General features: G+C 36.8%; 1 protein-coding gene and 2 long non-coding RNA genes across 3 annotated transcripts; 2 read left to right on the top strand and 1 right to left on the bottom strand.

The window, feature by feature from the left end:
• The first annotated feature begins 1,190 nt into the window (after positions 1-1,190).
• LOC309503183 lies at positions 1,191-10,546 on the top strand. The gene is made up of 2 exons (XR_014207540.1): positions 1,191-9,138; positions 9,170-10,546. It is a non-coding gene; the product is annotated as an uncharacterized lncRNA (long non-coding RNA).
• pdxka (pyridoxal (pyridoxine, vitamin B6) kinase a) lies at positions 10,083-27,766 on the bottom strand. The gene is made up of 11 exons (XM_082175873.1): positions 27,494-27,766; positions 27,242-27,296; positions 21,940-22,044; positions 21,195-21,278; positions 19,454-19,488; positions 19,215-19,300; positions 17,794-17,839; positions 16,509-16,620; positions 14,115-14,251; positions 11,067-11,133; positions 10,083-10,903 (listed from the first exon to the last, which is right to left on the bottom strand). Exons 1-11 carry the CDS (start codon positions 27,572-27,574, stop codon positions 10,791-10,793), a joined length of 921 nt encoding a protein of 306 aa, XP_082031999.1. The 5' UTR covers positions 27,575-27,766; the 3' UTR covers positions 10,083-10,790.
• LOC309503207 lies at positions 10,791-13,295 on the top strand. The gene is made up of 2 exons (XR_014207569.1): positions 10,791-10,920; positions 11,934-13,295. It is a non-coding gene; the product is annotated as an uncharacterized lncRNA (long non-coding RNA).
• Positions 27,767-27,813: the final 47 nt, after the last annotated feature.

The following is a 27,813-nucleotide window of genomic DNA, read 5'->3' as shown; positions in this document are numbered from 1 at the left end:
CCACCACCATAAAATGAAATGGTCTGATTCCAAACCAAATTTTTCTCACTTTAAAAATGACTTCAAGCTTTACTATAATTTTTTACATAAATATAAATATAAAAAGGTGATTAGAGCTTATTGATTAAAAAATCTCTGTTTGTGTTCTACAGAAGTAAGTCATATACATCTGGGATGATACAAGTGTGATGAACTATCTGTTGGGCAGTCCCAACCCTGTTCCTGGAGGCACACCAACTGTGCACATTTTGGATGTCTTCCTTATCTGACCCATATGTTTCTGGTCTTGGTCCTGGTCTACTAACGAGCTGATGAGTTGAATCAGGTGTGTTTGATTAGGAAGAGTGGGAAAATGTGTAGTGTTGGTGTGCCTCTTTTAGGAACCCACCTAAGGGTTTACACGGCATCAAGATACCAAAAACGTAAAAGTTATTTTCTTTTTGCGTTTTCCGCATATAGACGACAGTGGTGTCAAAACAATCCCTGTTTACACGTATCCGTGAATACGATTAAAACCGCTGTAAAGAAACACTACGTGCTTATAGACTGAACACGTTTTACGCATGCAAATGATGTCACCGTTTTCACTAATTCTTGATTTTGTAGTTTACACAGAGAAAATAATCGTATCGTTTTTCAAAAACTTGCAGTTTCAATGTTATTCATTTGAAGGAATACTGAATGTTTTTTGTGCTAGTGAGATGAGTAAATGCGTGCTCAGATTTAGTCTAGAACTACCATAACTGTAGTCTCTCCACTTAATCTTGATTTCTCTCAACATGACAGGAGAGCTGTCAGTCAATAACTTGGAAAACAAAGTAACTTGTGTTATATATTTGAAAAAGTAACGCATATTTTGTTGTAAATTTAAAAGTGTTGTGTTACTTAACTAGTTACTTGAAAAAAGTAATTGATTATAACTTGCATAAAATACGTTACCCCCAACACTTGTTCTGAGTGGTTGGCTGGAGGTTGCAGCAGATCTGGTGACTTTCCTGCAACTGATGCATAATCAGCTCTTTAAATGCTGAAAGTGTGCTTGGCTACACTGAAAAGTTGCAGGTGCAAACACTTGAATGCAATCAGTCATTCAGAACCAGAACCGCCTTGCATCAACAGCACAAGTAGGCAAGGCTAAGAAATATATCCAAGGAATGCTGCGCTAATCACTCCGCCCAAGTTGCTGTGCTCCTACGACTAGTGAGAATAGTTCCCAGTATTTATACGATTAAAAATGGTCTCTGTCTCATATAGCCTTGTTATTTGTACACGCTGTGACTATACAGATCACAAGACATAAATAGGAAAATGTTTGCATTATTTTGTCACTTATTGGGATTAGTATGCTACCTTATCCATTTACATCCAGTCTTTGTGCTAAGCTAGGCTAGCGGTGGATGCGTCAAATAACACTTACAGAACGCACAGAAATGAAAAAGGTATGTATGGACTTATCTAACTCTGGGGGATACTGTGAATAAGCTAAAGTCCCAAAAAGTCGGAGTGTTCCTTTAACTATTAGATTGGCATTTCACCGTTATAGATATATTTCAACAATATAATTCAACAAATTACATTTGGAATGTGCATTTTACAGTATAATGATTTGTACTTCCTGAACACAAATTCCTTGTGTGTAAAAACAAAACAAAAAACAAAAAAACATCCTATATCAAATACAGATTAGAACGTCATTAAACAGGAAGACCACACCTAAACATTAACAAACTTGTCATAAGCATTAAAGCATGTGGTATACAATATAATATAATATACCATCATGTCAAGAGCTGCCCGAGGCCCTCAGGCGAGAGAATGTTATAACTTATGAGTCTGGGAAGGAATATTAAAGTCACTATAGCAACTATACACACATTATACAGCAACACTAAAATGCTTCTTGTTTAAAATTCTACATGTAACACAAGTAATCATATTTTTTTTATGAGAGCAATAACAGTAAAGGGACTGTTGTTGGAATAATCTAAAAAAGGGGGGTCTTATTCTGACCTGCAGAGTTTAAACGTTTAAACTGCCCTGTCAGTCATCTTGTCACAGTTAAAATCCTCCACATTCAGTTTTATTTAATCTCTTACTGTTTCGATCTCCCAGTCGTGGGTCTCCAGAGACTCCTCCGCAATTTGCATAATGATGCATTTGAAAGTTAATGACCAAACGTATCTTTACAAAAGTTCAAATTGCCATTGCAGATGAAATATAATGTGGATAACATGGAACAAATATCTTTTCATCAGGCTAGATATATGGCTCGTCTCAATCACTCAAACCCTTTCATCTAAACCAGACTCTGTTTGTAGTTTTCTAACGCTTTTTATTCGTGTTTGTAGTTCTAATCGAATCCTCGTCCAACACGCAATGGGTTGTGGGCAATATTAGCCGTTAGAGTGTAGGCCTAAACTGCACTTAGAAGTAGACGAGCATTCGGGTATCTTGAATACTTATTTCAACATACTGTGATTTGGGAAACACTAATTCTATTTTCAAATAATAATTAGGACGGATAGTATTCAAATTGGGACGCAGCACTGGACTAAAGGAGATACGAGGGTCTGTGGCTTTAGCATTGGAGAAAGCCTACGACTAACTTTGATCACATGTGCCTTGATAACCAATCACATTACAGCCATGACACAGTTGTGAGACAGTCATTCACTGTTTGCGGATACTATAGAAATGAAGTACCATAAACTGAATCATGTCTGTCTTGCAATTGACCCTTCGCTAAGCTTAGTTACTGTTGCTACGCCTATCAAGCTTAGCACCTGGCACGTCTATTACAGTATGTATGCATAATATAATAATTAGTAATTTTTGGCAAACAGGTGAACTATCTGAGAGAGCAAGATAAAAGGGACTGCAGTATGCATTCGAGGGATATATCCACGACATAATATGCAACCAATTAGAGAAAAATTTCATAAAAATTGAAGCTAAAGTAAGGCCTATACTGTAGGTCCCAGCGCAAGCAGCAGCCGCCTCATAAGCTGACCATTCAAATGGGAAACACACAAATAGAGGAACAGCTCTGTTCATGCACAGCAGGGTAAGTGAAATTTGAAAATAATCTAATAATTATAAATCAAACAGTTTATCCATATGTCTTGTGGAATAAACACAAGACATTAGCCTGACCACTTTACAATAATAACATTCTCCCGCTTATATTTTTAGCGCGCCAGGCTACTGCTCACACGTCGACATTTAGATGTGAATAGGGTCTCCCACACAGCTTGATCCACGCCCGGCATTTCTCCCCTTGGGTTTTATGTTTCGGGAAGGAAAAAAAATTAACAATCCATACGCACAATGCATGTTTCCCTCGCTTGAAAGCTTGCCAGATTAAATTTTTTTTTTGGTGTAAACTAAAAATAAATAAATCCCAAATGAATGTTCATAAAGAATGGCGATTTGGCCAGTTCCATTTTTGGAGAGAGAAGTTCGTCACAACTGAGAATCATACAATAATGTTGGGAGTATTGCGGTTTTGGATGTTGTGGTTTTACTCATTCAGAGTCCAGCATAATCACGTTACTATTACACATTACAACAAACAGTGCTTGAGGAGAACACGAAGCAATCTGTACAAATCCACAATGGAATGGCTCAGAAGAAAGACTTTAGATTTTAATTTAGTGTGGAAATAATTGGGTTCATTCATGCAGGAAATCCCTCTAATATCACACAGTTGAAGGAATTCTGCATGGAGGAATGGGAAACATTTTGAAAGAAAGAAACACTGGGGGAAAAACTTATATAGGATTTAATTTGATACAATTTTACACTCAGCAATTGCTATTAAAATGTACTCCAATAATCTTTTTATTGACAACTTTTTTGTACAGTATACCAGCTGCTAAATGTATGGGTGTACTTATTTTTTTCCATGCAAAACAACTGAATTTGTCAAATTGTTACTGTTATTTGTTGTCACTTTCATCATTCAACACTGTCCAAATTCATATATCAATATGTCCACATACAGTATCTTGACAAAGGACACGTTTCATGGGGCGTGACTAGAAGTTTTATATGGTGCGCCAGCAAAGGCATCTAAGAACCAGCTTTAAATGCTGTCAGATGTGATTATTCACATAGTAGCCTACATGGAAGCAACTGCTTATCATCTGCCGTTTTAAGATAAAAATAGAAACACAAGCAGGGAAACTCTCCCTCATACCAGCGAAAGAATGTGTCCTTAGCATCAAGGTCATACGGCCGCTACTGGGCCTCATTCAAGAAGCAAGAGTACCTACAATTAATTTCTTTATAAATCATTCAAAAATACATTGTTATATAAACGATTGCATTAAACTGAATGTAGCTTTAATATGTACATTGATAAAAGCATTAACTGAATGCTTAAATGCATTGTATCTGTTGCTGACGATTTATCTTATGACTACTCAGTTGACCAGTCAGTTTTTTAAATGTTATAAAATAGTATGACTACCTGTTCTGTTTGTTCTTTTCCTTTACCAAATACTGTTTGACTTTTGGTTGAAGTATAATTTTGTTGTTTGAAGAGAAGTTTAGAGTTATTTTCCTTTGTTATGCCCATTTTTTCTAGGTACTGTTGAAGTACTTCAAAGCCAAGTGTACAAGCAATGCTTCAATAAATAGACATTTAGATTTTAGGCTATAACTGAAGGTTGTTTGAATGCCGTTAGACATCAGCTGTGTGTATCTGTGTTAAACCTCTTAGTCTGTTTGACAACAATGTAAGCCTGATACAGGATCCCGGTTCGTTATTAGTAAACTGTTTGTAATGTAAACATTTACATTGCCTGGGGCAATTCTTATTTTCCCCATTGTTTGTTTTTTCATTTTCATTTCATTTTTCTTTATTTGAAAGGGGACAGTGTACATTAATCAACATTAAAACAATGTAAATGCACCCGAGTTAGCTCAAAAGTGCTAATTTTCATCGGTAGTCCAGATGTAAAAAAGGCAGCCTTTAAAGATAATCACAGGTATAAAATCGCAAGATAAAATTACATACAACACATTGTGGTTAATACATACAATTCATGTAAAATAATTATATAATGTTTGAATGCACACAGAAAGCATTAGTGCCCACAAATGTGGCTTTCTACAAGCCATTTTTTTTTTTTTTTTTTTTTGCATTCTTTTTTAATGAAAAGAATGACAAAGACTTTCTGATGGTTGCCGGCACTGTGTTCCATTGCTGAACTGCTCTTATGGAGAAGACAGCCTGACCAAAAGCTGTTTTTCTCCGGGGGATGATGCAGTCTTCCCTCACTGCTCCTCTGGTTACTTTAACCTCACTGGATCTAAAATGTATAAAGTCACATAGTGGAGGAGGTGCTAAACCATGTCTGATTTTATAAATTAAACAGATGTTTTTGAATTTAATGAGATTATCCCAGGTAAGTAACTGATATTTCCTCAGAATACTACAGTGGTGGTAGTGGTATGGTTTTTTATCCAGTATTTTTAATGCTTGTTTGTATAATGTTTCTAATGGTTTTATTGTTGTAGAATGAGTATTGGACCAGCTTATTAAACAATATGTTATGTGGGATAAAATCATGGAAAAGAAATATAATTTAGCAGCTTCTGTTGAGAGGAAGTCTCTAATGAATCTGAAGTTTGCTAGACTGAACTTAATCCTATTTTGAAGTTGTTTGAAGTTGACTTTGGTTACTTTATTTTCTAGACTAAGGTGTACGGACACGGTCTAAATGGACATGGTGATAAAAAAAAGAAAAAAAAGTAGATGTAGGAAAAATGATTCATCAATGCTTTTGCGTTCTCTCGCAAATGTTTTGCGTTCCCCTGAGAAACTTTGCATTCCCACACAAAAACTTTCGCATTCTGCCAAAAGATTTTGTGTGCAAACATTATTTTCCCTCCCATCTCTTTTTTTTCACCACCATGACTCTTTATGGGCTCAGCAAATGTGCACGTTAGATGGAAGAAAAAAGACACCAAGAATTTTCTTTCTTTCTTTTATTAATTTAGTTTATATCAATTAAATTTTCTTCCCTTTTGTCTCTGGGTTCTGGAGATGGGGGTTTAAGAGGATGTGCGGTCTTCCTGTTCCTTATTTTATCCTATCCTGAAGGATTATGGGTAGTGTAGGCTTCTTCTAACTAACCAGTGTGAGCAGGAGACGTCATAGGGGAAGGTTGTTTCAGGTGTGTTTGACTTGACGTGGCGCTGCGTAGGCCGATCGGTGTATGACATCAAAGTACCGTGACAGCGGTTGGTAAGGATACGGAGCCGTCTGCACTTATGGTTCTTTGATGTCATACACAAATCAGTCACCGGGATTTTGCCAATAATCAAGTGTAGCGTCAGTTCTGGCAGGTCACGTTAGTCAAGCTCGCATCTGACTCTCAGCTGATCTACGTCTACCTATAGCAATACGACGCCTATCACTGTATTCCTATATAAGCTCCTTCAGTATCGCGTTTCTCAGGAGCTAATTAAATGGCGAAATTCGGCAGGCAAACCACATCATCTCACAAGGAATCAGGAATTTAGCGAGAGGAAATCGTTCCCCACAAGGATTTCACCTAGCCTGGTAATACCAAACTCTGCTACTTCGCTTTGCTTCGTAGACAGAGTCTGGAAGGGCATAACTGAAAAGCGTTTTCTTTCTCGCGGGGGGGCGCTTGTCTGAAGTTTAAAATCATTGGTTACCCGTAAGCCAATCACATAACGTTTGGTTATGACGTGTGTTAGTGCCGGCTCAGTCGCATCTAACTTCCACTGTAAACACATGTATGTTGCGAAAACAAAACCATTGAGCGAAATACCGGAGTGAACATGGCTGTGAACGACTTTTGCAGATTGTTAAGTAAATCTACGCATCCACGGTACAATCAGCGTCTACGTCACGGCTCTCAGCCCGCCCTCTGTTCGTTGATTGGCCGGCTGTTTTGAGGCCGGAGGAAAACTGGGAGATAGGTCGCTATCTCAGACTGAGTACAGAAGCGAACTGAAATTGAGCGGAAGTACGAAGTCTGACGTAGTCATGCTAGATTTCACCTCAGGTTAATTTAAATTAGTGAACTTGCACATGACATTTGCTGCCTGATTGAAAGTGACCTGAGTCTGCATTGCTGCTCGCATCACTGCATTATTGACACAGGACTCGATGTGATTCAGGGGGAGGGGGGATCAATCAAACTCAATCAGCTTGTGGTGATAGGAATTCAGTTTGAGTCACTTCAGCGTTATCGGACAAGCATGGTCTATCTAGTTCTTGGAAACACAGCGTTCTTAAAGCTATAGTGAATTGTATACCGTGCTTGCATTTTAATGCATTGTTTTTTAAGGGCTTGCATTTTTATAGGCTTAAACTCAATATGTATATGTATATGTATATGTATATGTGTGGTGTGTTATTGAAACACTGCTTGTTCCAAAGGCTATCTAGTGGCTATTGAAAACTGCTTGCTTTACAAGGTTATTTAGCCCAGTCGTTATTTGGAACATGGCTGTGTTTTAGGCTTATACCTGGTGTCATTGTCACATGCTGTGCTAAGCTTATCAGGTGTCTGCAACATGCTGTGCTAAGCTTATCAGGTGTCTGCCATATGCTGTCATTTCAGCAACATTGCTATCAGTACTGTATGGTGGTTGCTAGTGCAATGTTATCTAATATGCTTCTTACTTCGGCTTCTAGTATTTTTGAACATGCTGTGTTAAAGTTACCACATGCTTGTGGCTAAAGCTATCTAGATTTCAGTAACATACTTGTGCAAAATACACAGTACATTCACCGCAGAGGTCTGGTATTCAACACTAACAACATCATAGTTTGATGGTCCTGTGAAGGAGTGTGGAATCATGGGAGTCGTCATCTTCACCTCCACAGCCAATGGAATCCGTAGGACGGGAGCAGAAATCATGTTCATGAATGAGGAGGCACACTGTATTCATAGCTTAGCTGCGCACTGCATCTGACTCCGAACTAGAGGGTGAATGTTTCCCTGACTGGACTACACCAGTTTTAATACTAGTCCTATGGTTATACAAACGTGCTAGTTGTATCAGTTTTGTTGCTGCTAGTCTGAGCTATTGCTGTAGGGTGTATGCCTCCCCTGCCAAACTACACTAGTTTTAGCAGTAGTTCCGTGATTATACAACATGCTTGATTTATCAGATTTTGCTGCCGCTAGGGGTGTAGGCTTCCCCCAATAGATCCCATACAATTGGCTACAGCGACGCACTTGTTGCAATGTGTCCTTGCTTGCTCCAGCTTGGGGTGATGCTTCCCCCATAAGATTAGATCTGTAGTGCTCAACATATGATGCTAACATCAGGATGTAACCATTCTATCAGCCTCAGTCGTGGTGGGGATAGTGTGTAAAAAATAAATAAAATAAAAATTAATATTTTCTTGGTTTCTACAGAAGTAAACTACAACCAAGTATAACAAGGTTATGACATCATTGACAGGTGATAGTGTACGCAGTGCACGTCAACAAATAACTTGTCTAGTGATTGGAATTTATTCAAACCTACATATTTGTGCCTAAATATATCCAAGTATCAGCATCACACTTGTTGCATTAAACCATCCAGCTATATTAGTGACGTTTTGCTAATTCTGTGTGAACTGGAAGTTTCCACCAGCATTTCGGGTATTGACAACATACTCGTTTATGTCATCCAGGTAAGGGAAACATACTTGTTGCTTAAGGCTTTCCGGTATTGTTGGTAATGTCGTGAAATTTTTAAACTGTATATTAAACTAACCATGTTTCTAACATCTAACCTTACCTCCCTTTCAGGCCAAACAAAACTAACACTCTGAAACACAATGTCTGAATGTATGTGTTTCTTTTGGAGGAAAACTCATGACTTTATGTGCGTGTGTGTGTACAAATAACAAAAAGGGAAACCAGACAGATGACTAGTTCTCAAACCTTGTGATAAGTAGTCACAAAAACAGTTTGCTTGTGCCAGTGACAGAGGGAAAAGGTTGGGGCTTTTGAACCAATAGTCGATCTGTAGACGAGACCCAGATAGACCAAACGTCGACAGTAGACGTTCGGGGACGTCGATTTGTAGACGAGACCCAGATAGTTAGGTTTAGGGAAAAATCTACCACAGTAACATGCTGTTGCTCAAGCTGTTCAGGTATTTAAAAAAAAAAAAAAAAAGCATCTAGAATTATTGTGCTGTCAGTTTGGGTTTCTGGTATATTGGCATATGGTTTTGTTTTAGGGGGTTATTGCTGCTCTCCCTGCTCTTATCCATGCTAGGCTGCATGGATGCGCAGAGAGTTCTTTCCCAGAACAGAACCATACCGCCAATCCAAACTGTATGTTAATTGTAATACGCATTCGACGATAGTGGTCCTGACAGAAACACATGTAAGACAAGACATTTTCCTGTATCAATATATTTAGTTGATTCTGGAACAACATTCCTGTCCTAAAAAAATTTCCTGATCAAATCCCTAACCCTACCCATAAGTTTTCCCTAAATTCAAATGGAAATAATGGGTGAATAACACTGATGTAAGAAGCACGTAACCCTGGTTTTAAGACTAACCTTGTCATAAACTGTTGATAAATCTGATTGGTTGATTGGAACGTTGTTCCAGGACCAACAAAGATGTTGATTCAGGAACATGTCAAACTTGGTGAAAACACATTCACCTTCATGGATCGATCTGTGCAGCACCGCTTCAAGTCGAATACACCTATTGCATGTATATTTTTAATGTAGTATGTGGGAATGTATTGTTTTTGTGTGTGTGTTTTTTCTAGTATTTTTGATAATATTATGAATTGTATTGTTAATTGTTTGGCTTATTTATGTACATTTATTTGTAATCCATTTCCCTTAGGAGTGTTAATTGGTTTGACCCCTGGCATAGAAATGGTTTATTCTGTCTGAAGTTAGTTTGAAGTTAGTTCTGAAAAATTAACAACAAAAAAATTACATAAATCAAATGAATGTTACATATAAATCTGTATATACATTTACAGTACACTATAAATCCCTATTGTAAAATGTCACCTACTGCACCACAATCACTGAAACACATTTAAAATGAAATTCCTGAATACAAAGGATGCATCAAATTAGAAAGATTTTATTACAGTATGGTCAACATATGTTAGTTGTCAAAGCAATTATTGCTGATCATTACAAAGATAAATAAAAGTTTAGTTTAATATCTACTACAGCAGCATTTCAAGGCACTTTCTTAGTATATAGACAATTCCTTTTTTATTATTTAATAGACATTTTTTATATATATTTTAATAGACATTTTTTTCTCAAACTTGGCCTGACTGGGCTTGTACAATCATTCTGATGAAATAATAGGACTAAAGGATCAAGTGATGTTTAAGTATAACATAGAGAATCAAATAAAAAGTTAGACATAACACTGATATGTTAAATACATTTTCTTAATGTAAATAAATCATTATAAATGCTTAATTCAGACGGACACATGTATAATCAGATTAAAGTAAAATGCTAATAATGGATGGATAGTCACATGCACATTATGGCTGGAATGAGAACATAATATGATATGGTCACATGTTAGTTTTTGGATGCACTTCCTGCATTAATGCACTATGAGGTACCAGAAGTCACAGTTTCAATTCTAAGAGCATTATTGTAGTTATAAAATAATCTATAACACTACAGCATAAAAATATGAGCTGTCCAGCATCCACAGTGTGACTGTAAACTCTGCCTGTTAAACCTATGACATTCATATTGTCTATTACATCATATTGTCTAGTACAGAATGTAAGAGTAAAGCACTACATTACAACAGCATTCAAAACTATGGCAGGATCCTCAATGTCTGCTTTACTCTGGATCATCCGCAACTCAAGCTGAGCAGGACTGGGCTTTCGATCAGGACCGGCCACCTCTGAGAGATGAACCAAGGTAAGGGATGAGTTACATGAACATCATAGAGTATGAGTATTAATACAAGTACTAATAATATGCCCAAAAGTTCAGCTACCAAATGTTGTCACTCACACATTCTCAGAAGCACTTTGCATGATCTGGTCTGGTACATTTGGTCTTACCTTTTGCGTAAGTAATTGTCCTCTTAATGACATGGTGCATGACGGAAATGGTCTTTTCACAGGCTGTCTGTCAAAAATACATGGAAAAAAATCTAAAATAAATAAAATAGTTATACTTCAACAAATCCTAAAGTTTAAAAATAAATAAATAATTAAAGTAGCACTTATTTAGGACATTAGAGTGGCCCTGAAGTATTTGCACACTTACAGTAGGCCATGTATTTTTAAGAGTTGCTTAATTCACCACTGACACAATGGGCTTTCGTATAAAACGTGGCTGGCTATTTGGTAGAAAGGCTATTTATTTATTTTCAATTCGTCTTTCCTGACTAAGGCAGGGCAAGGCAAGTTTATTTATATAGCACATTTCATACACAATGCATGCCAGTATGAACTAGCAAAAAAAATAGGTAATTTTTTTCCCATGACTAGGAATAAAATAGGTTGAAATAGCTTCCCTTTTGCCAAATAGGTTGGAAAACTTCAACACCCATAATGCACTGGGCATGTTGCCATCCAAAGCCACTCCTAGTCTGCTTCTATTGGATAGGCTTGACCAGAGTCAAATACCGCCTTTCTTGAGAAGTAAGTACTTCTTTGCAAACTTTGTCACAATAAAAGCTTGCATTGTTGCCAGGTGCAAGAGTTCAAAGAGTAAACGCTTAGCGGGAGCGAGTTTCCAGTGAAGGATAAAGAGCGTTGTAGGCAGTGGTTAAAGGCTGCAAAGAATCATAAATATGAAGAGAATGCAGATGAAAATCTGAAAGATGTCAACATTTGAATCTGAATGACTACAAACAGTGTTTTAGGCCAAACATTGGGGTGAAAACTGAAAAAAAATGCCATTCCATTTTCTTCCACTCCCAGCATCTTCTGCCCATCCGCCTGAAGCAAAAAGTCATCGCATACAGGTAAGAAAGCTGTTGTAGTGTTCCTTTTTACTAGGGCTGTACTGTCCCAGTCGATTAGTCGATTAATTGGTCGATACGTTCTGGTTCGACCAAAATTCTGATAGGTCGATTTTTTGCCACGTTCATTTCATCAGTTTTGCCGCGTTTATTTCATCAGTTTTGCCGCGCTGAGGCGCGCTCATTTCATCAGGTGGAAAGCACTAACTGCTAATGGGGGTGTTTTCAGAGTACCCTTGTTTCACTGTAACAGTCTGTCTTCAGAACACCCCCCTTGTTTTCACCTTTTTTGGATTAGCCCAACCCAAGAGAGAGCGATAACTATAGAAGGTTTGATGCTGAATATTATTTATTTAATTGTGAGAGCGTTTAATAGTCAGTCCTCTAATAACATGTCAACAACAAAGAAATCGACAGTGTGGCAGCATTTTGTTAAAATTGATAACAGGAAAAAGGTCGAATGCAAAGTTTGCAAGCAACAGTTTTCCACAGCTCGACGACAAACATGACATATCATCTAAAAGTGGTAAGCTCACTTGTCTGCGTTAGCTTGCCCTGTCTGTTGAGTAGGCTATATGAACATATCAGAATTTGCATATTTCAATGTTTTAGTGTGATAACCTAACTTTTTTATTTTTTATTTGGAGCCTAATGCACAATTGCGCTGTGCTGTTGGTTGTGTTAGTTTTGAGCCTAGGATGCTTTATTTTTCAGTTAGGCACTTTATTTCGTTTCTGCTCTTGATCTGGTTTGTTTAATAAATATTCTTTTTTTATTAAAGTGGACGTGCCTTTTGTGTTTATTAAGAGTAAAAGCTTTAAGTTAATAGTCTATTCGTGTCTCAGCTGCGAAGCTGAGCTCATGTTCAGCCTCGCTCGGTGCGAGGACATGCACGGTGAAATGATAGTGTCTGACAGTTATAACTTATTATTATTCCTCAACAGTTCTTGTGATGATATCACTAGTTGACAACATAGTACTATTTTCGGAAATCATAAGCTATGATATTGCGCAGGTGCACGTGGTGCAACGCTGTCAGAGCCGACAGACTCGTGTGTCAGACTCATTTCAGTGCAAAATAATTAGGTCAAAAACTATTTAATATACTGCAAATAGCCTACTAGTTTTTTATGTTTATTTATAATTCATTTAGGCGGACAACAAGGCTACCAAGTACTGCGCACAGTGCGCATCTAATTAATTTAACTTTTTTTTTTCTTCTACCGTCATTTTTAGTCGATTTTAGTCGATTTTTAGTCGAAAATTTCAGGACTTCAGTCGACCAAGATTTTCTTTGGTTGAGTACAGCCCTACTTTTTACTATAGTGCTGTATAAAGAGTAGACAAAGTGTGATACAATTTTCAGTGATAAACCTACTCTAATAAAAACTGTTTGGTAATAACCCTCATTTGATCCGACTATCTGTGGGCCGGGATACAAAAATGCGGAAGTACAATCTCTATTTTTCACGAAAGCACTATTGTTTTTTGTGTCATCAAGCAAACTTTTGCTGACAAGTAAACAAGAATTTCTCAACCCAGGTAACAGAAAAAGAGTAAACATTAGCAATGTTTCCATCCAAAGTTGCGAGTTTAACCTGTGCGCAAAATTAGAAAATTAGAAAATCGCAAAAACATTTACGAACAAAGCAAATTTCTATCCAGCAAAATCGCTACAGATGCTGTGTAACGAGACCGGTCCATTGGTTAGTCCAGTTATGCCGTCTCATCACGCAGTCACATGATTTTTTTGATGCGCATTGAGGGAATTTATTGGGTAAATGTGTTTCCATCATAATTTATGCGCATGTTTTCTTAGCGGATAAAAAATTTATCCGACTCAAACGAGCGCATATGATTTTTATGTGGATTTTGAGAATTTATGCGCATCTTGGTGTTTCCATCCAGCAGTTTTTGATGCGATATCCCAAAATGTGCATAAAATCTGTGGATGGAAACAGCTATTGTTCATTTACATATACACTACTGACATTCTAACAATACAAAGCAGGTTGAAAATTGGCAAACTTACAATTTAAGGGACAAAATTGTAACCACAGTAAATAATTTGCTGAAGCAAACTACTTTGTTCTTACTCTTGAGAACACAACTATAAATAGTGTGCCATCATCTTGTTTACCTTCAGATCATTTGGATGGAGGTGTGTCCACGCTAGCAGCATCGCAGCAAACAGGTCTCCTGTTCCCACAAACACGGCATCTACCCTGGGGATGTCCATACGGATCTGTTGGGTCACCATGGTACCATCTGCTCCCACTGAGAAACAACATATCATATCATATATGATACTGAGTATATAATTAAATTCACAACTGGGATAAAACCCTTTGACAGAAACCACTAGTTAAGAATTATGCATTTGAAATAACTCTTGAATGAGCTACAAGTTGAATAGCAACATTACAAACTTTGAATTTTAGCACAAATTGAAACATTTTTAATCAGACAAGACAAATGCACAAGACTGTGTCCTTAATGAGGGAGAGAACTACAATCCCAAGAAGCATTGCGAATGACAATCAAATGAAAATTGAAGAAGAAAGCTATTGATTTAAAGATGTTGATTAAACATATAAACAATATATTTTACGTATATATTTCAGAACATGCATACAGAAATAGTTTAAGATCATAAGGAGACTGACTATTACATCATTCACAGTGCTTCATGTAGTGGGCGGGGGCTAAAAGGATTTTGGTGCGAATTGCTTGTCACTTACCAGAAATTCTGCTGATTATTAAAATAAAAATACATGAAATATGGCAAGGCTGATCAATTAACAACCTCATAGCTCACAGTAAGTGTCTGTAAGGGTTTATAAGTTATAGTTATAAATATTAAATGGGACTTCTAGAACCTGACTGTGTATGGTTTCCGAACAACATAGCAACATTAATATAGTGAGTAACTTTTTATAGTAAGTAACTTTTTATAGTAAGTGTGATCACAGATGTGGGTTTAACTTCCTCTTAAAGTGATGATACACAGGGCAACTTTTTGAGCAATGTTGCCATCAACGGGCAACCAGATGAGACACAGGGCCCACGACCAATCTAAATTATCCAGATAGAAATTTGTTGCCTATTCGCAATGGGAAAGTGCCCAAGCAACAATCACGCAGGAACATTGCACAGCAACAATCACACAGCTACATTGCCCAGCAACATTGCTCAAAAGGTTGCCCTGTATATCATCACCTTTACACCAGCTTTAAATACGGCTCATTCTACCATACAACTATCAGTTGTTTAAACAGAGACAAGCTGCCACGCGTGAACTTTGAACATGCAAAATGAGGCAACTGAATTCTGAAATAGCATAACTGCAACTTACTCAACCCAGACAATGAGTGATGATGAAAAGTATGAGGCAAGCATTGCAAGAGCTTTAATAGTTTCACTGCACTGGGTTTAAAGGTAGGGTAGGTAATCATTTTTCTAAAAAAAAAACATTCCAAATTTGTTTAAACTGTCTTTATATACCAATACATAATTAAAATGTAAGTACTCTGAAAAAGAAAATATAAAAATCGAGTGACTGTAGACCTTTTAATCTGCAATAAACACAGCTCATTATTTCCATTCACTCCACCCCCTCCCTTCTGAGCTCCTTCCAAAGCCACGCCCCCAAAACACATGAACGCGCGACGCCAAACGCTCAGGCTGGAACAAGACGCATTTATTACCTGAGACGAGTGGAGAGGAAGGAGCGCAGTACATACAGTGACATCATGTCAGAATCACATGTAATAAAATACCTAACTTTATCACTATGAATATAAACAAATAAGATTTCTTTTAGTACTCACTATCAAGCTAGCATATCGATAATGGTAAAGTTTCATTCGGTAACGAGCTATATTTATAAGGCAAAACTAAAAACAGGTTGCATTGATACACGTTTTTCCATTACCATCAGTTACACTGTGATGAAGATGAATTTCGTGTAAGATTCATAACATATACGGTGTTTTGCATGTAAGAGTTTCCATGATGAAAACATTGTTGACTCTAATGAAGACTAACGTACACTCCGAGTCCGGAGACAAGTACCGCATCGTCGGTTCGAGGACAGGTCCGGGGTTGAGGGCGAAGCAGAGGAGGTCGTTCAAGAGCGCGGGCAGGGTCCGAGGAAGTAGTTTTTGCCTTGTTTGCCTTCGCTGACTGCATATGCAGGTGCTTTGAGCTGAATATTTCCGGGAACGGTGACATGTGATGAGTGCACGCCGGGCAGCGCGCGCAGTGGGGCTCGGGGCGGGCACAAGACATGAAGGCATCTGATTGGTTCTTTACATTCGCACCGAATGGCAGTGATTGGTCAGAGTTTTTACTGTCCTGCAGCTGCTACAGAGGTCTGATTTTTTTCATTCCTTTTTCTAAACACATAATGTATTGACTACTATCAGGATGGAAGGACCATTTCACCCAGTATAAAAAAAAGTGTTTCTGAACAGGATTACCTACCCTACCTTTAAGTCAAACTGGCTGTGGTGGGACGATAAAACAAAATCACCTCTTTTCTGGCTCCCCAGGGCGACCAGATACTGATCCCCCAGAGGAGAGGGCAGGTCAGAGCTGGTGATGACCACGGTCTCTGGACCCATCGAATGCAGCAGGTTCATCACCTGAAATACAAGACAACAGTTACACTTTCCGTTCAGTAGTTTGAGTTCCATTCATTACAGTTATTACAAGTTAAGTCCAATTGTGGCGTAATGTTGCTATACCGCAAAAAAATTATTTCCATTTAATTTTCTCCTCTTCTTTAAAAAAAAAAGCATAAATCTGGATTACAGTGAGGCATTTATAAATGAAAGTTAATGGTGCCAATCTCTAAATGTTAAAATACTCATTAGCTGGGTTTCCATCCAAACATGAAGAAAAAAAACAAGAAAAAAAACAACAAAACAAACAAATGCAAATTAGGTGCGTTTCCATCAAGTTGTTTGAGTGGATGACGATGGTATTGGTAACCTAGTAACCAACAGTAAATAAAACACCATCAGCAGAAACAGCCAATTAGTCACGTGGATTTAATGTTCGCTACGTCAGAATTTATTCGGTAAATGTGCTTCCACCTCCCATTATTCGCATTAACTCTTTTTCACACAAGTCAAAAACCACCTCAACTGTGCATAAAAACGTGTTTGCAAATTAAGGGATTTTTCCCCCCGAAATTTGGCGTTTCCATCACTCGTTTTTTTGATGCGATACTTCAAAAATGTGCATGGAAACATAGCTATTGTTTAAATGGTATAGCCACATAAACAATATGCATGTTAACTTGATTTTTGTAGAAAAAATAAATAAATCACTAAAATAACTGTAAAAATGACACGAATATATTTTGCGGGCGAAATCTAGTCGTTTCAATACGAATCTGTGTGATCTGGAGTTTCGTGTGCGGGCGAAAAAGTTCGTAAGCAGGTTTCGCTCATTTTCAAGTTGGTCTTGTGAATTTGCTTGTGAACTTTTTTTTTTTTTTTTTTATACTTCAAAAAATTTGCCACATTTCACTTTTATTGTAATCATGACCTTTCTTTTTGTTTGATTGGTTTGGTAAACAAACATTTTGCCATAAATGCTTGAAGGATAAATATTCCTTTAGGCAATGTCATTACTGTATATTCCAGCGACTGTAACAAAGCTGTGCATGGCGACAGCAGATACAGTACAACAGTACAGATACAGATCCCAGCAATGTTATAAGATAAAAATGAAGCATTCTAAGGAAGCCACTAGGCAAATTTAGAGCAGAACTAACTGCTTCGTAAAGAGAACAGCTGATAGAAACTCACTTCAACGGCATCTTTTTCTGAACTTATGCTTCTACCAGTGAGGAGTCTGTGAGGGAAAAAAAATGATATAAAATATTTACATGTGTTGTTCATTATGACACACCCATGAATAAAGCGTGGAAATGAAACAAACTGCAACTGCAGGCTATTTCTAGGAGACCCATATGGTGCATACTGATAGCAGGTGCTCAGACCACAGCATCTAGGAGTACACACTATTTCTACACACATACACAATAGGCCTTTATCTCATTTCCTAGTTTCGGAACGTTTATGGCAAGCCGTTTTAGCTTAAATTGTACCCAGTGTTACTTGTCGTAATTGCATTTTTACTAGTAACAATTCCAATTAGAGAGCTCTACAAATGAATTTTTACTAGTCATATGTCTCCATTGACTTCCATTCATTTTTAATTACGGAGATCTACAATTGAATTGTTACTAGTAACAATTATAATTAGAGAGCTCTACAATTCAGTTGTTACTAGTAAGAATGCAATTGCAGAGCTCTTTAATTCAATTACAGAGCTCTGCAATTATACATATCTTTAATACGTTTTTTTACTAGTAATAACTGAATTAGAGAGCTCGCTAATTGTAATTTTTACTAGTAAGAACTGAATTGTAGAGCTCTTTAATTCAATTCTTACTAGTAAAAATGCAATTACGACGAGTAACGCTCGGTACAATTTAAGCTAAAACGGCTTGCCATAAACGTTCGAAATCGCCAAGCAGTGTACTCGCACTTCCGGTGGTTACTTAGTTACCTTTAGATGAAAAGTAGATCAGTAAACTTAAATAAAATCACGATATAGACCAGTGTCTGTCAATATTAAACCGGATAAAGACTATTTAAATAGGAATCATGCATGTTCTGCGTGTCTTTGTGAATGAATGGTGAATGAATGGAATGAATGGAATGAATGGTGTGTGTGTGGTTTCATTTACCACACACACACTGAGGCACGCATGACGCTCGCGATGTTTTCAGCCTATATGAGGACATTAATGCACTTCATCAACACAGCCGCTCTGAGAGTCACTTCAGCAGCATTTTAGCTTCATTTGAGAAAAACTATCATCATATAATAAAACACAGAGGTTGCACGGCAACCCGTCAAAATAAAAGTTTGGTTTAACATTTGAAGAAAGTTTTGCTTAAATCATTACATTTTAAATAATTGGTTATAACAATTTAATTAAACCATTAAAATGGAATCAAGAAAACAATCAAAAAAATAAACTTTTGGGAGATGCGAGAGCGAAGTAGTCCAGTGATAATTTACAGGCAGCCATGGTGACCGTTATTGACCACAATAACCGGAAGACACAGTACACTGCTTCAGCAATTTTTCACGGCTACTTCCGGCGTTCTATTGTAATGCGATAAAGGCCTATAAATCAGCATAACAGAACACTTACTCTGCTTCAAACTGATTGGGAGTGATTATGTCAGCGGCTGGCACTACTTTGTCCCTGTAGATGGGCACCAGGTTCTCAGGAACATACTTGAAATAGAACAGGAAGTGATCAGCTATTTAGAAACTTTAACCACAACAGCTAAATAAGGGGTTCCATTTTTGACTAGGAAAGTACAATGCAAATATTTTAGGGTTTTTATTTTTATATATATCTATATATATATATATATATATGCTTACCATAGCCCCATTATCACCCAGCACTGGATCACACACTTGGGTAGGCAGGAAAAAAAAAAACAGCAATGAACATAATACACTGTGTAACACATGTCAGTGAGCAATGATATTCTAATTATATCCTGTTTAACTCATTACAGTAAAATCCCTAGCAGTCCATTTAGTCTTACTGAGTGAGCTATATTAACTATATAAACTATTAACTGCTGTACGAACTTGCTACTGCCAAAAGATACACAGACACACTGATGTGAGCATGTACGATCTGCTGCTGCTGCATAAATATACGTGAATCCAGTAGCAGATCTAGGCAGGTGGAGCTGTGGGAGGTGGAGGGTTTCAGATGAACTCTGATGCAGGACAAGCGTACTATGAACACTGAACCAGACTATTTAAATGTTAGGAAAGTAATCCCACACTCAGTGTGTGCCATGCCATGTAGTAAATGATGTGATTGCCAGCCAACTGCATGCGTCTGCACCAATCTAGAGTTTCATGACTGAACTAGAAATGTATTGCATTATCTTACATGAACTAACAATGAGCAATATATTTTTACAGCAATTATTCTTCTTTGTTAATGTTTGTTAATAAAAATACAGTGGTTTATTGTTTGTTCATGTTGGTTCACAGTGCTAATGTTAAAAGACAAATCTTTGATTTTAAAAACATATTAGTAAAACAACACTAAGTTTGAAAAATACTGTAAAAGTATTGGTCATTTTAAGTTCATCTTAACTAATGTTAACAAATAAAACTTTATTGTAAAGTGTTACCACTTTAATATATACACTAGGGCTGTCACGATTCCTCGATTAAATTTAAGTACTCGATTTTTAAAAATCTTTGACTGCACTACACCTGTGTCGATTACCCGGCAAACTACCGGAAGTGGCGCATTCAACAGACGAGAATCCATGAACCGCATTATTAGCACGTTTTCTAAAGCTGCGTGATGTATCCGTTTAAAAATCATATAGCATAGTGCTATTGTGAATTCACAAAGGCTGCGATTCAATTAAACAAATGTATGGGCTGCAGGTTTAATAGCCTATATATAAGCTTTAATTATTTACATGCGTACAGGTTACGTGTGTCTCAGAGCGGCTCTGTTCACACTGCTAGTGTGTAATAAAAACGGTCAGTGGCAATGTCGTTTTCAACTGATTCACATCATTAAAACTTTAAGTCACACAAACAACACAAGCGGCTTGTGAAGAAACACAGACTGAATGTATGACAATTTCATGTAAGCAGAATATCGCTAAACTCCAGCGCATGTTTGTTTTCAGATCATCAGTGCTTTCCCACTGTGAAGAGAGAGCACGAGCACGAGCACAGGGTTGCCAGATTGCACAGTTTAAGTAAAACACCAGAAAATGTAAGAGAAAAGCTCTTTTTGCAGGATTTAAGCTCTGGCAACCACAAAAATCAAAGCTAGTGGGGAGTTATCAATGCTGGATATAGAAAATTTCAAATAAAAAAAAGAGTTTTCAGGATAAATATAACACGCAGGCCAATATCGCAATGATTATTCATAGAGAAAAGCAGACATTGCGATTAAAATACGATTAATCGTGCAGCCCTAATTTTAAGTCATTTTAAAAGCTCTTATTCGCCTTAGGTCTATTTTTATTACCACACAAAAAAATCTGATTACTCGATTAATCATCAAAATAATCGACCGATTACTCGATTACCAAAATAATCGTTAGCGACCCTACAGCCCTAATATACACACCATACACCAGGCTTGGGTTTGCCCTCTTCAGCTCCTGTACAATGTTGACCACCGTTTCCAAAAAGGAATCATCCCTAGAGTACCCTGCAAGAAAGAAAAACATGGATGAAACCAAATGACCAAAAGTGATTAATTTAATTTAAATTATGAAATGTAATGTCCATATTTATTTGCTCATTTGCCCAACACTTCCTAAAATAACTGACAGGAAGGAACCATTTCTGATTGAATACTTTCCGAGTCATTTAAAAACAGGACGTTCACAAATTTGACTAGACAAAACAAATACAAGCTACAACAAATACAGACTGGAAAAAGTTTGTCTGGCAAATCTTTATCTGAAGTGGCATGAACATTGTAGTATAGGGGTCCATTTGTGGCACTCAGTCATTTGAGAAATCAATAGATCAAGTGAGAAATAAACAATTAGGAAATAAATGATGGCCAAATGGATAAATAGTAAATATGAATATAATTGATGGATAATAAGTAATTGATTTTATACAACAACAAATATAAATTAAATAAAACTGCAGCAGACCAATTAAAAATGCTGCATCCCTAGACATAATCATGAATGTAATTACAGTTATAAACCAAGTTATGTAGGCTACTTTTAATGAGTTTGGATATACATAATCCTATGTAAACCAGTCTGGGGTAGTCCTGTGTCTGACAGTAATTGAATAATGTACATCAGTTATTAAATACCAGCAGACACAATAACAGGAGGAAAGACCTGTACCTGTGAGCACATAGTCGTAATGGTTCACGTTGTTGAGTTTGATCCCCTCGTACAGGACATGCAATTCGTCCGCAGTCATCACTTGCCCTTTCCAGTGCTCATATCCTGGCAAGAGAAAGACTTTTTTATAGGCATAATTCAAGTAGCCTTGCCTGTGTCATATATAACTGAAATTCATGCTTTAGTAATAAGGTACGAGATGCTGTGCCATATTTTATTTTATAAACATTAATGACACAGACAACAGCAGGAATATTAGGCCGCTGTCACTTAAAGACCGCATGCACCGACCGATACCGTACGGATCACGGATCAACTGCGATCCGTTGCACCCCTAATAATTAATGAACACATTTATCATGATTGCTATCTTACCAGAGATGGAGGAAAAATCCTACTGGGTAAGTAAACTTGTCCCTGTCCCCAAAAATACTGCTTCCCTCCACGTTTTCTGGTGCGCATCGTTTATTTTTACCATGCATGTCAGACTACCTGACCGTTGCAACATCACGTGGAAATAGGGCTGGGCGATAAAACGATAACTATAATTATTGCGATATAATTTTCCTCGATAAAACGATTACAAGAGTTCAATAAATGTTCGATATAATGTTTATGCTAACGTTTATGCTTCAAAAGCAAAACGAAACAGCGCTACTCATTTAAACCATGCCACAAGGACCATTAATCCGCTTGGCTCAAAGTTCAAACGGCAGAGCATCTATCTAGAGCTGCTATACTAGAGCAGATCCGTTTACTCGCTGATTGGTCTCAGTCACGCGACCTCTCTAAACAGTGCTGTGAGATCCAGTGAGAAGCCCTTGAATTCAGCAAAGAACACAAATGTCTCTGTGATTTAAACTAGTTTAATCCTCTTGTGTTCTTCGGTTATTTTTGGCTGAAAAATGTTACATTTGTTTTTTTCTTCATCGGAATGGTACGAAACTTGGTAAAGGTTTTGGCACTTGCCATGTGAACACCCCAAAAAAATCATGGATATGATTCGAACAGGTTAAATGGTCCTGAAAAAAATTTAAACACTTGTGCTCCTCACGTCAAAAATTACCACATTGGAAATTAATGGGAGATGAATTTCATCTAGTGAAGACTTTTGGTACTGCGGCCAAACAAAATCTTACTGAAAACAAATTTTTTGAGATATCAGGCTCAAATTCTGAACACAACTTGTTTAGATTTATGGCTTTGATTTTCTTACAGTTTTAGAGTAAAACATGTTTTTGAAAATACATATTTCATATAAAAATTGAAAATAGCATTTTTCATAATAATAAATGTAAAAACTTTAAGTATTTCTCTGTAACCTTATTTCTGTAACTTCTTTTAAGGTCACTTTTTAAAACTTTTTTCACTTCAGCAATAATCTGCCAAGTGTCGTCTTGAAAAGGAGATCAAAACTTAAGTGTGCTCTAAAGCATTCAAGATTTACGACAGTGTAAGTTTGACATTTCATTTTCAGGTCTATGCTCAAAAAGTGAATAAATGGATTATAAATACAGTGTAAATATATTTTTGTACCATAAAATAACCTAAAAATACAAAATATTAAATAAAAAAAACATTATCGAACTAAAATATAGAAAACTCATTTCATTGAAATAAAAAAAAATTCATTTTCATTTTCAAATTCATTTTAAAATGCATTAATGCTTGAATCAAATGAGCTGACGTAGGAAGGCTATGTCCATTGTCAGTTAAAACAGGATGTCTGTAGAGGGCACATGATGGCTGAAACAATAAATGCGTTGTGTCCCATCAGACAAGATCTGTATTATCTGCTGTGGCATGAACATTAGTGGTTCATTTGTGCCACTCAGTCATTTGAAAAAAATCAATAAATTAATTGTCAAATAAAACAAGCTAGCAAAAAATGATGGTCATGTGGATAAATAGATAAATTAAGTAATTTATTTGACACAAAGAAAAATTACATTAAAATCACATAATTATATAAAAATGCAGCAAATTAAAAAAGCTACTCCATATTAAACATATTACTACACTACCCATAGTTTCTACATTAAGAATTAGACTGCACATTATATATTTTTTATTTTTTATTAAATTAATTATAAACAAATTAATTTGTCTATTTAGCATTATGTTTACATTCATTTATACATTTCTCAATTGATTCATTGATTTCTCACTGGAATGGCTGACTTCTCAGGCGATTATTATGTTTCATTTCACTTCGGTGAAATTAATTGGTGAAGATGTCATGATGGAATAGTTTAGGACATCTGTGTACTTATAACTATAAGAACATGAATTAATGTGAGACTAGTGATCACTTCATCAGTGCAACAATGCACAACATTTTATTTTACATGCATAACTGTCCTGTTTCCCATCCAATCGCCAAAATAGAGCTCTGTTTCTCTTTAGGGCAATCTTCTTCATATGATATTATCATGTGATTCTGAATCTGAATGCTCTACAATAAACTCTCTTTTACTTTTCTTAAATTTTCTGAATGACCCATTCAGTGACTGATTTCAATACTGCAGTGTTTAAACTGAGTCATATCCCACGAGTCACTTAACAAGGGGATTAGTAACGATAGTTTTTCTTTTTTTTCTTCATTCTCACCACATTTAACTCTGAAGACAAATTAATGTACAAAATACCTATATCCTTGTGACTTTGGGGAAGAAAGAGAAGGCTTATACAAAGGGGAGAAACCCAAAATGCACTGTGTGAGAAATTAGGTGTGAACTGTAAGGAGTCTGGGAATTGCAATGAAAAGTCATGACACCGTAACTCTGAACACTGGGAGGATTGATTTAGATTAGATTCCTGCTCACAAACAAGAATGACGCCGGGTGGAACAAATGTTGAACAGCATGAGCAAACAGCCCTTTTAAACCCATGGCTCTTAGCAACACACCCTCAAAAGAATTGGCTACATAATCACAGCAAACATTCAAACATGTTAAAATGTCAAAAGGATATCTAGGAACATGATAAAGGACCATAGCAATAAGAAAACTAAGTGCACACGAATTGCAGACCGGTTTTAACTCTTTTAAACCATTGAATGCCCCCTTTTCTGTTTACCCTAATTTGAAATGACCAATTCACTGACCTAGATAAATGAATGAATGAGTGGATTTCAGTGGTGCAGGGATTGAGCTCCACACCTCTCCCTCATATCTGTCACAGACTATAATGGATTGAATAAATTATTATAAATGAATCAACTATCGTTATTGAACGAATAAGCGTTTTGAAAAAAAACTTGGTTAATTGAATAATTCAATGACTTAAAAAAAATATCAGTTACTTTTGAATAAATTCAGCTGAATAAATGATTCAAAATCTCACTATAAAAACAGTCACAAGCTCCTCCGGTCTCCTTTCACTATTACCTCTGCTATCTCTCTCCTACACACTTCTCTGCGGTCTCTGGATCCGTCTCCCACTATCCGCCTCTCTCAAACAACGGACACTCTTTGTTCCATCTGTACACTCCCCTCCCCTCCAGCTAAAGTAACTGAACAAGAATTAGGCAAAAGGTCACTTTCCACTCCCCTCTGCTGGAACGAGCCGCCAACTCCACCTGAACTGTTGAGAACATCACATCTTTCAAGAAGAACCTCTTCTGCAAGCACTCAACCACCCCACAACCCTTAAAGGGTTAGTTCTTAATTTGTGTTTTGAAGATAAAATGAAAGTCTTGCGTGTTTGGAACAGCATGAGGGAGAGTAATAAATGGCATTTTTGGGTGAACTATCCTTTTAAATTGTAAATGAATGATTCATACCCTGCGTCTCAATGTCCATACTATCCATCCTGAACAGTATGTGAGATTGAAATAAGTGTGTCCCAAAGCATAGTATGTTAAAAAGTGTATGTCAGAAGTCCCTGGATTGTCTACTATTTCCGCTGGATTTTCGAAGTGTGGATCCATCCATGCTCACTATAAAGGCTAATATTGCCCACAACTCATTTCACTTTGGAGGAGGAACTACAAACACGACTAAAAAGTGTTAAAAAACTACAAAACATGGTGGATATGCGCGACCAACGGTGAGAGGTTTAGAAGGTTTGAGTCTGATAAAGTTTAATCTGATTAAAAAATAAATAAATGGTACTATACCTAAAAAAATCCTATACGGTAGGAAATAAGATTAAATGAAATGTGGAGGATTTTAACTGTGACAAGATGATTGACAGGCCAGATTATTGTGACAAGATGTGACAGAGAGCATCCGTTAAAGACGCAATCACGTTGTATGACGTGATAGTATGTCCCAAAGCTTGTCTACTTTTTGTTACACACTCAAAAGTATCTACATTTTCTTCACAAAAAGAGTACATACTTTTAGGGCGTAGTATAAGTAGGCGAAATGAGACGCAACAATAGTCTCACTTATTAAAAAATCACTTGTTGCCCCCTACTGGTGTAACAATATAATCTGCAATAAGAGCAGATGAAAAATCCCCACCACTAATACACAAACTGACAGTACATTGTTTGTATGGTTTATTTAGTTTTAAGTACTTCAGTTTTTTCAAGTACTGGTTGTGTGGTACCTTTAAACCAAGATTAAAAAAGGAGCAAACCACCACCTGTTTTGCATTTCTGCGTACAGACAACATAACTGGAAAAAAGCTGGGGAAAATCTCATACTGAGCTTTGCTTCACTGAATGGAAAAAAATACTGCCACATGCTGTGAAACACAAAAGCTGAGCTTTAACCAGTGACATGATGAAAATATTTCCATACCAAGAAGGTTAAACAGTCACCCAGATATAACTGATTACATTTTCTTACTCTTTCTTTTAAACATTAACATATTAAATCGTACTTTGGCACCCCTTTTATATATGATTTAACAATCATTTATTTATTATATATATATATATATATATATATATATATAAGCATAACTATAAACTAAATAAAGTATAGGCCTATACTACTTTCAGAATTTTAAACCCTATGTGCAACAAAGCTGGCCAAGTGGAGTAATTAGTAATGCTTCATCAAAATCAAATCTGAACAACTAATTTGAACTTCAGCCGTGATTGCGTAATGATTTGATGGGAACAATGCAACAGTGATTGGGTTGTTGACATGACATTTCATGACATTTCAGCAGAGTCCTGCATTGTGACAATCTATTATTAACCGTAAACTATTTTATACATGTTTTTAATCATCATTTGTCATTAGCATATAATTTTAGCTAAAACTTAAACTGAAAAATACATTTCAGAATGTCTTAGCATTTGGTATGTCCTTCTTTTTCTTTAATGGAAGCAGCAGTTATTTACCTGTGTGATTGGAGAACTGCACAGAGTTTATAGTGTCCACTTCAAAGCCCAGCACCTATTACAGCAATGACACAGGTTACGACAACATGTTTTACATACTGACATGCATTGTAGTGGGAAACTAAGGCAGTTTTTATTGTTGTAATGGTTGTGGATGCAAATGAGCTTGCAAATTAGTTGCATAACAACTACGTTAAAACTGTAAATGTCGCTGCAGGCATCTAATGCACTGCAAAAGCTACTGCTTCTTACCTGCAAAGGAAACGATGCAGATTTGTTTCCCACATATCCTCTGACAACATGACTTTGAACTGACAGAACTCTGCAGTCCATGCTTTATGCTTATGACGTTAGCTTAAATCAAAACACAGCTAGCTTTTAATATTCTCATTAAAATGTCACAATACCCTTAAGAAGAGAAAGCGATCAACCGTAGTAGATACAACAAAAGCACACTTTAGCAATGACAGACATTCAACAGCTTTTACTGCGCAGTGCATACATGAATGGGCGCTTTCCGCTTCTTCTTTCAGGCGCCTGCCGAGGACACCTAAAAGCTCGCAAGAGCGTTG

Source organism: Leuciscus leuciscus, assembly GCF_965113295.1.
Source record: "Leuciscus leuciscus genome assembly, chromosome: 7".
Classification (NCBI taxonomy): domain Eukaryota; kingdom Metazoa; phylum Chordata; class Actinopteri; order Cypriniformes; family Leuciscidae; genus Leuciscus; species Leuciscus leuciscus.
The sequence above is the reverse complement of the archived record's forward strand: the minus strand, read 5'-3'. Positions and strand labels throughout refer to the sequence as shown.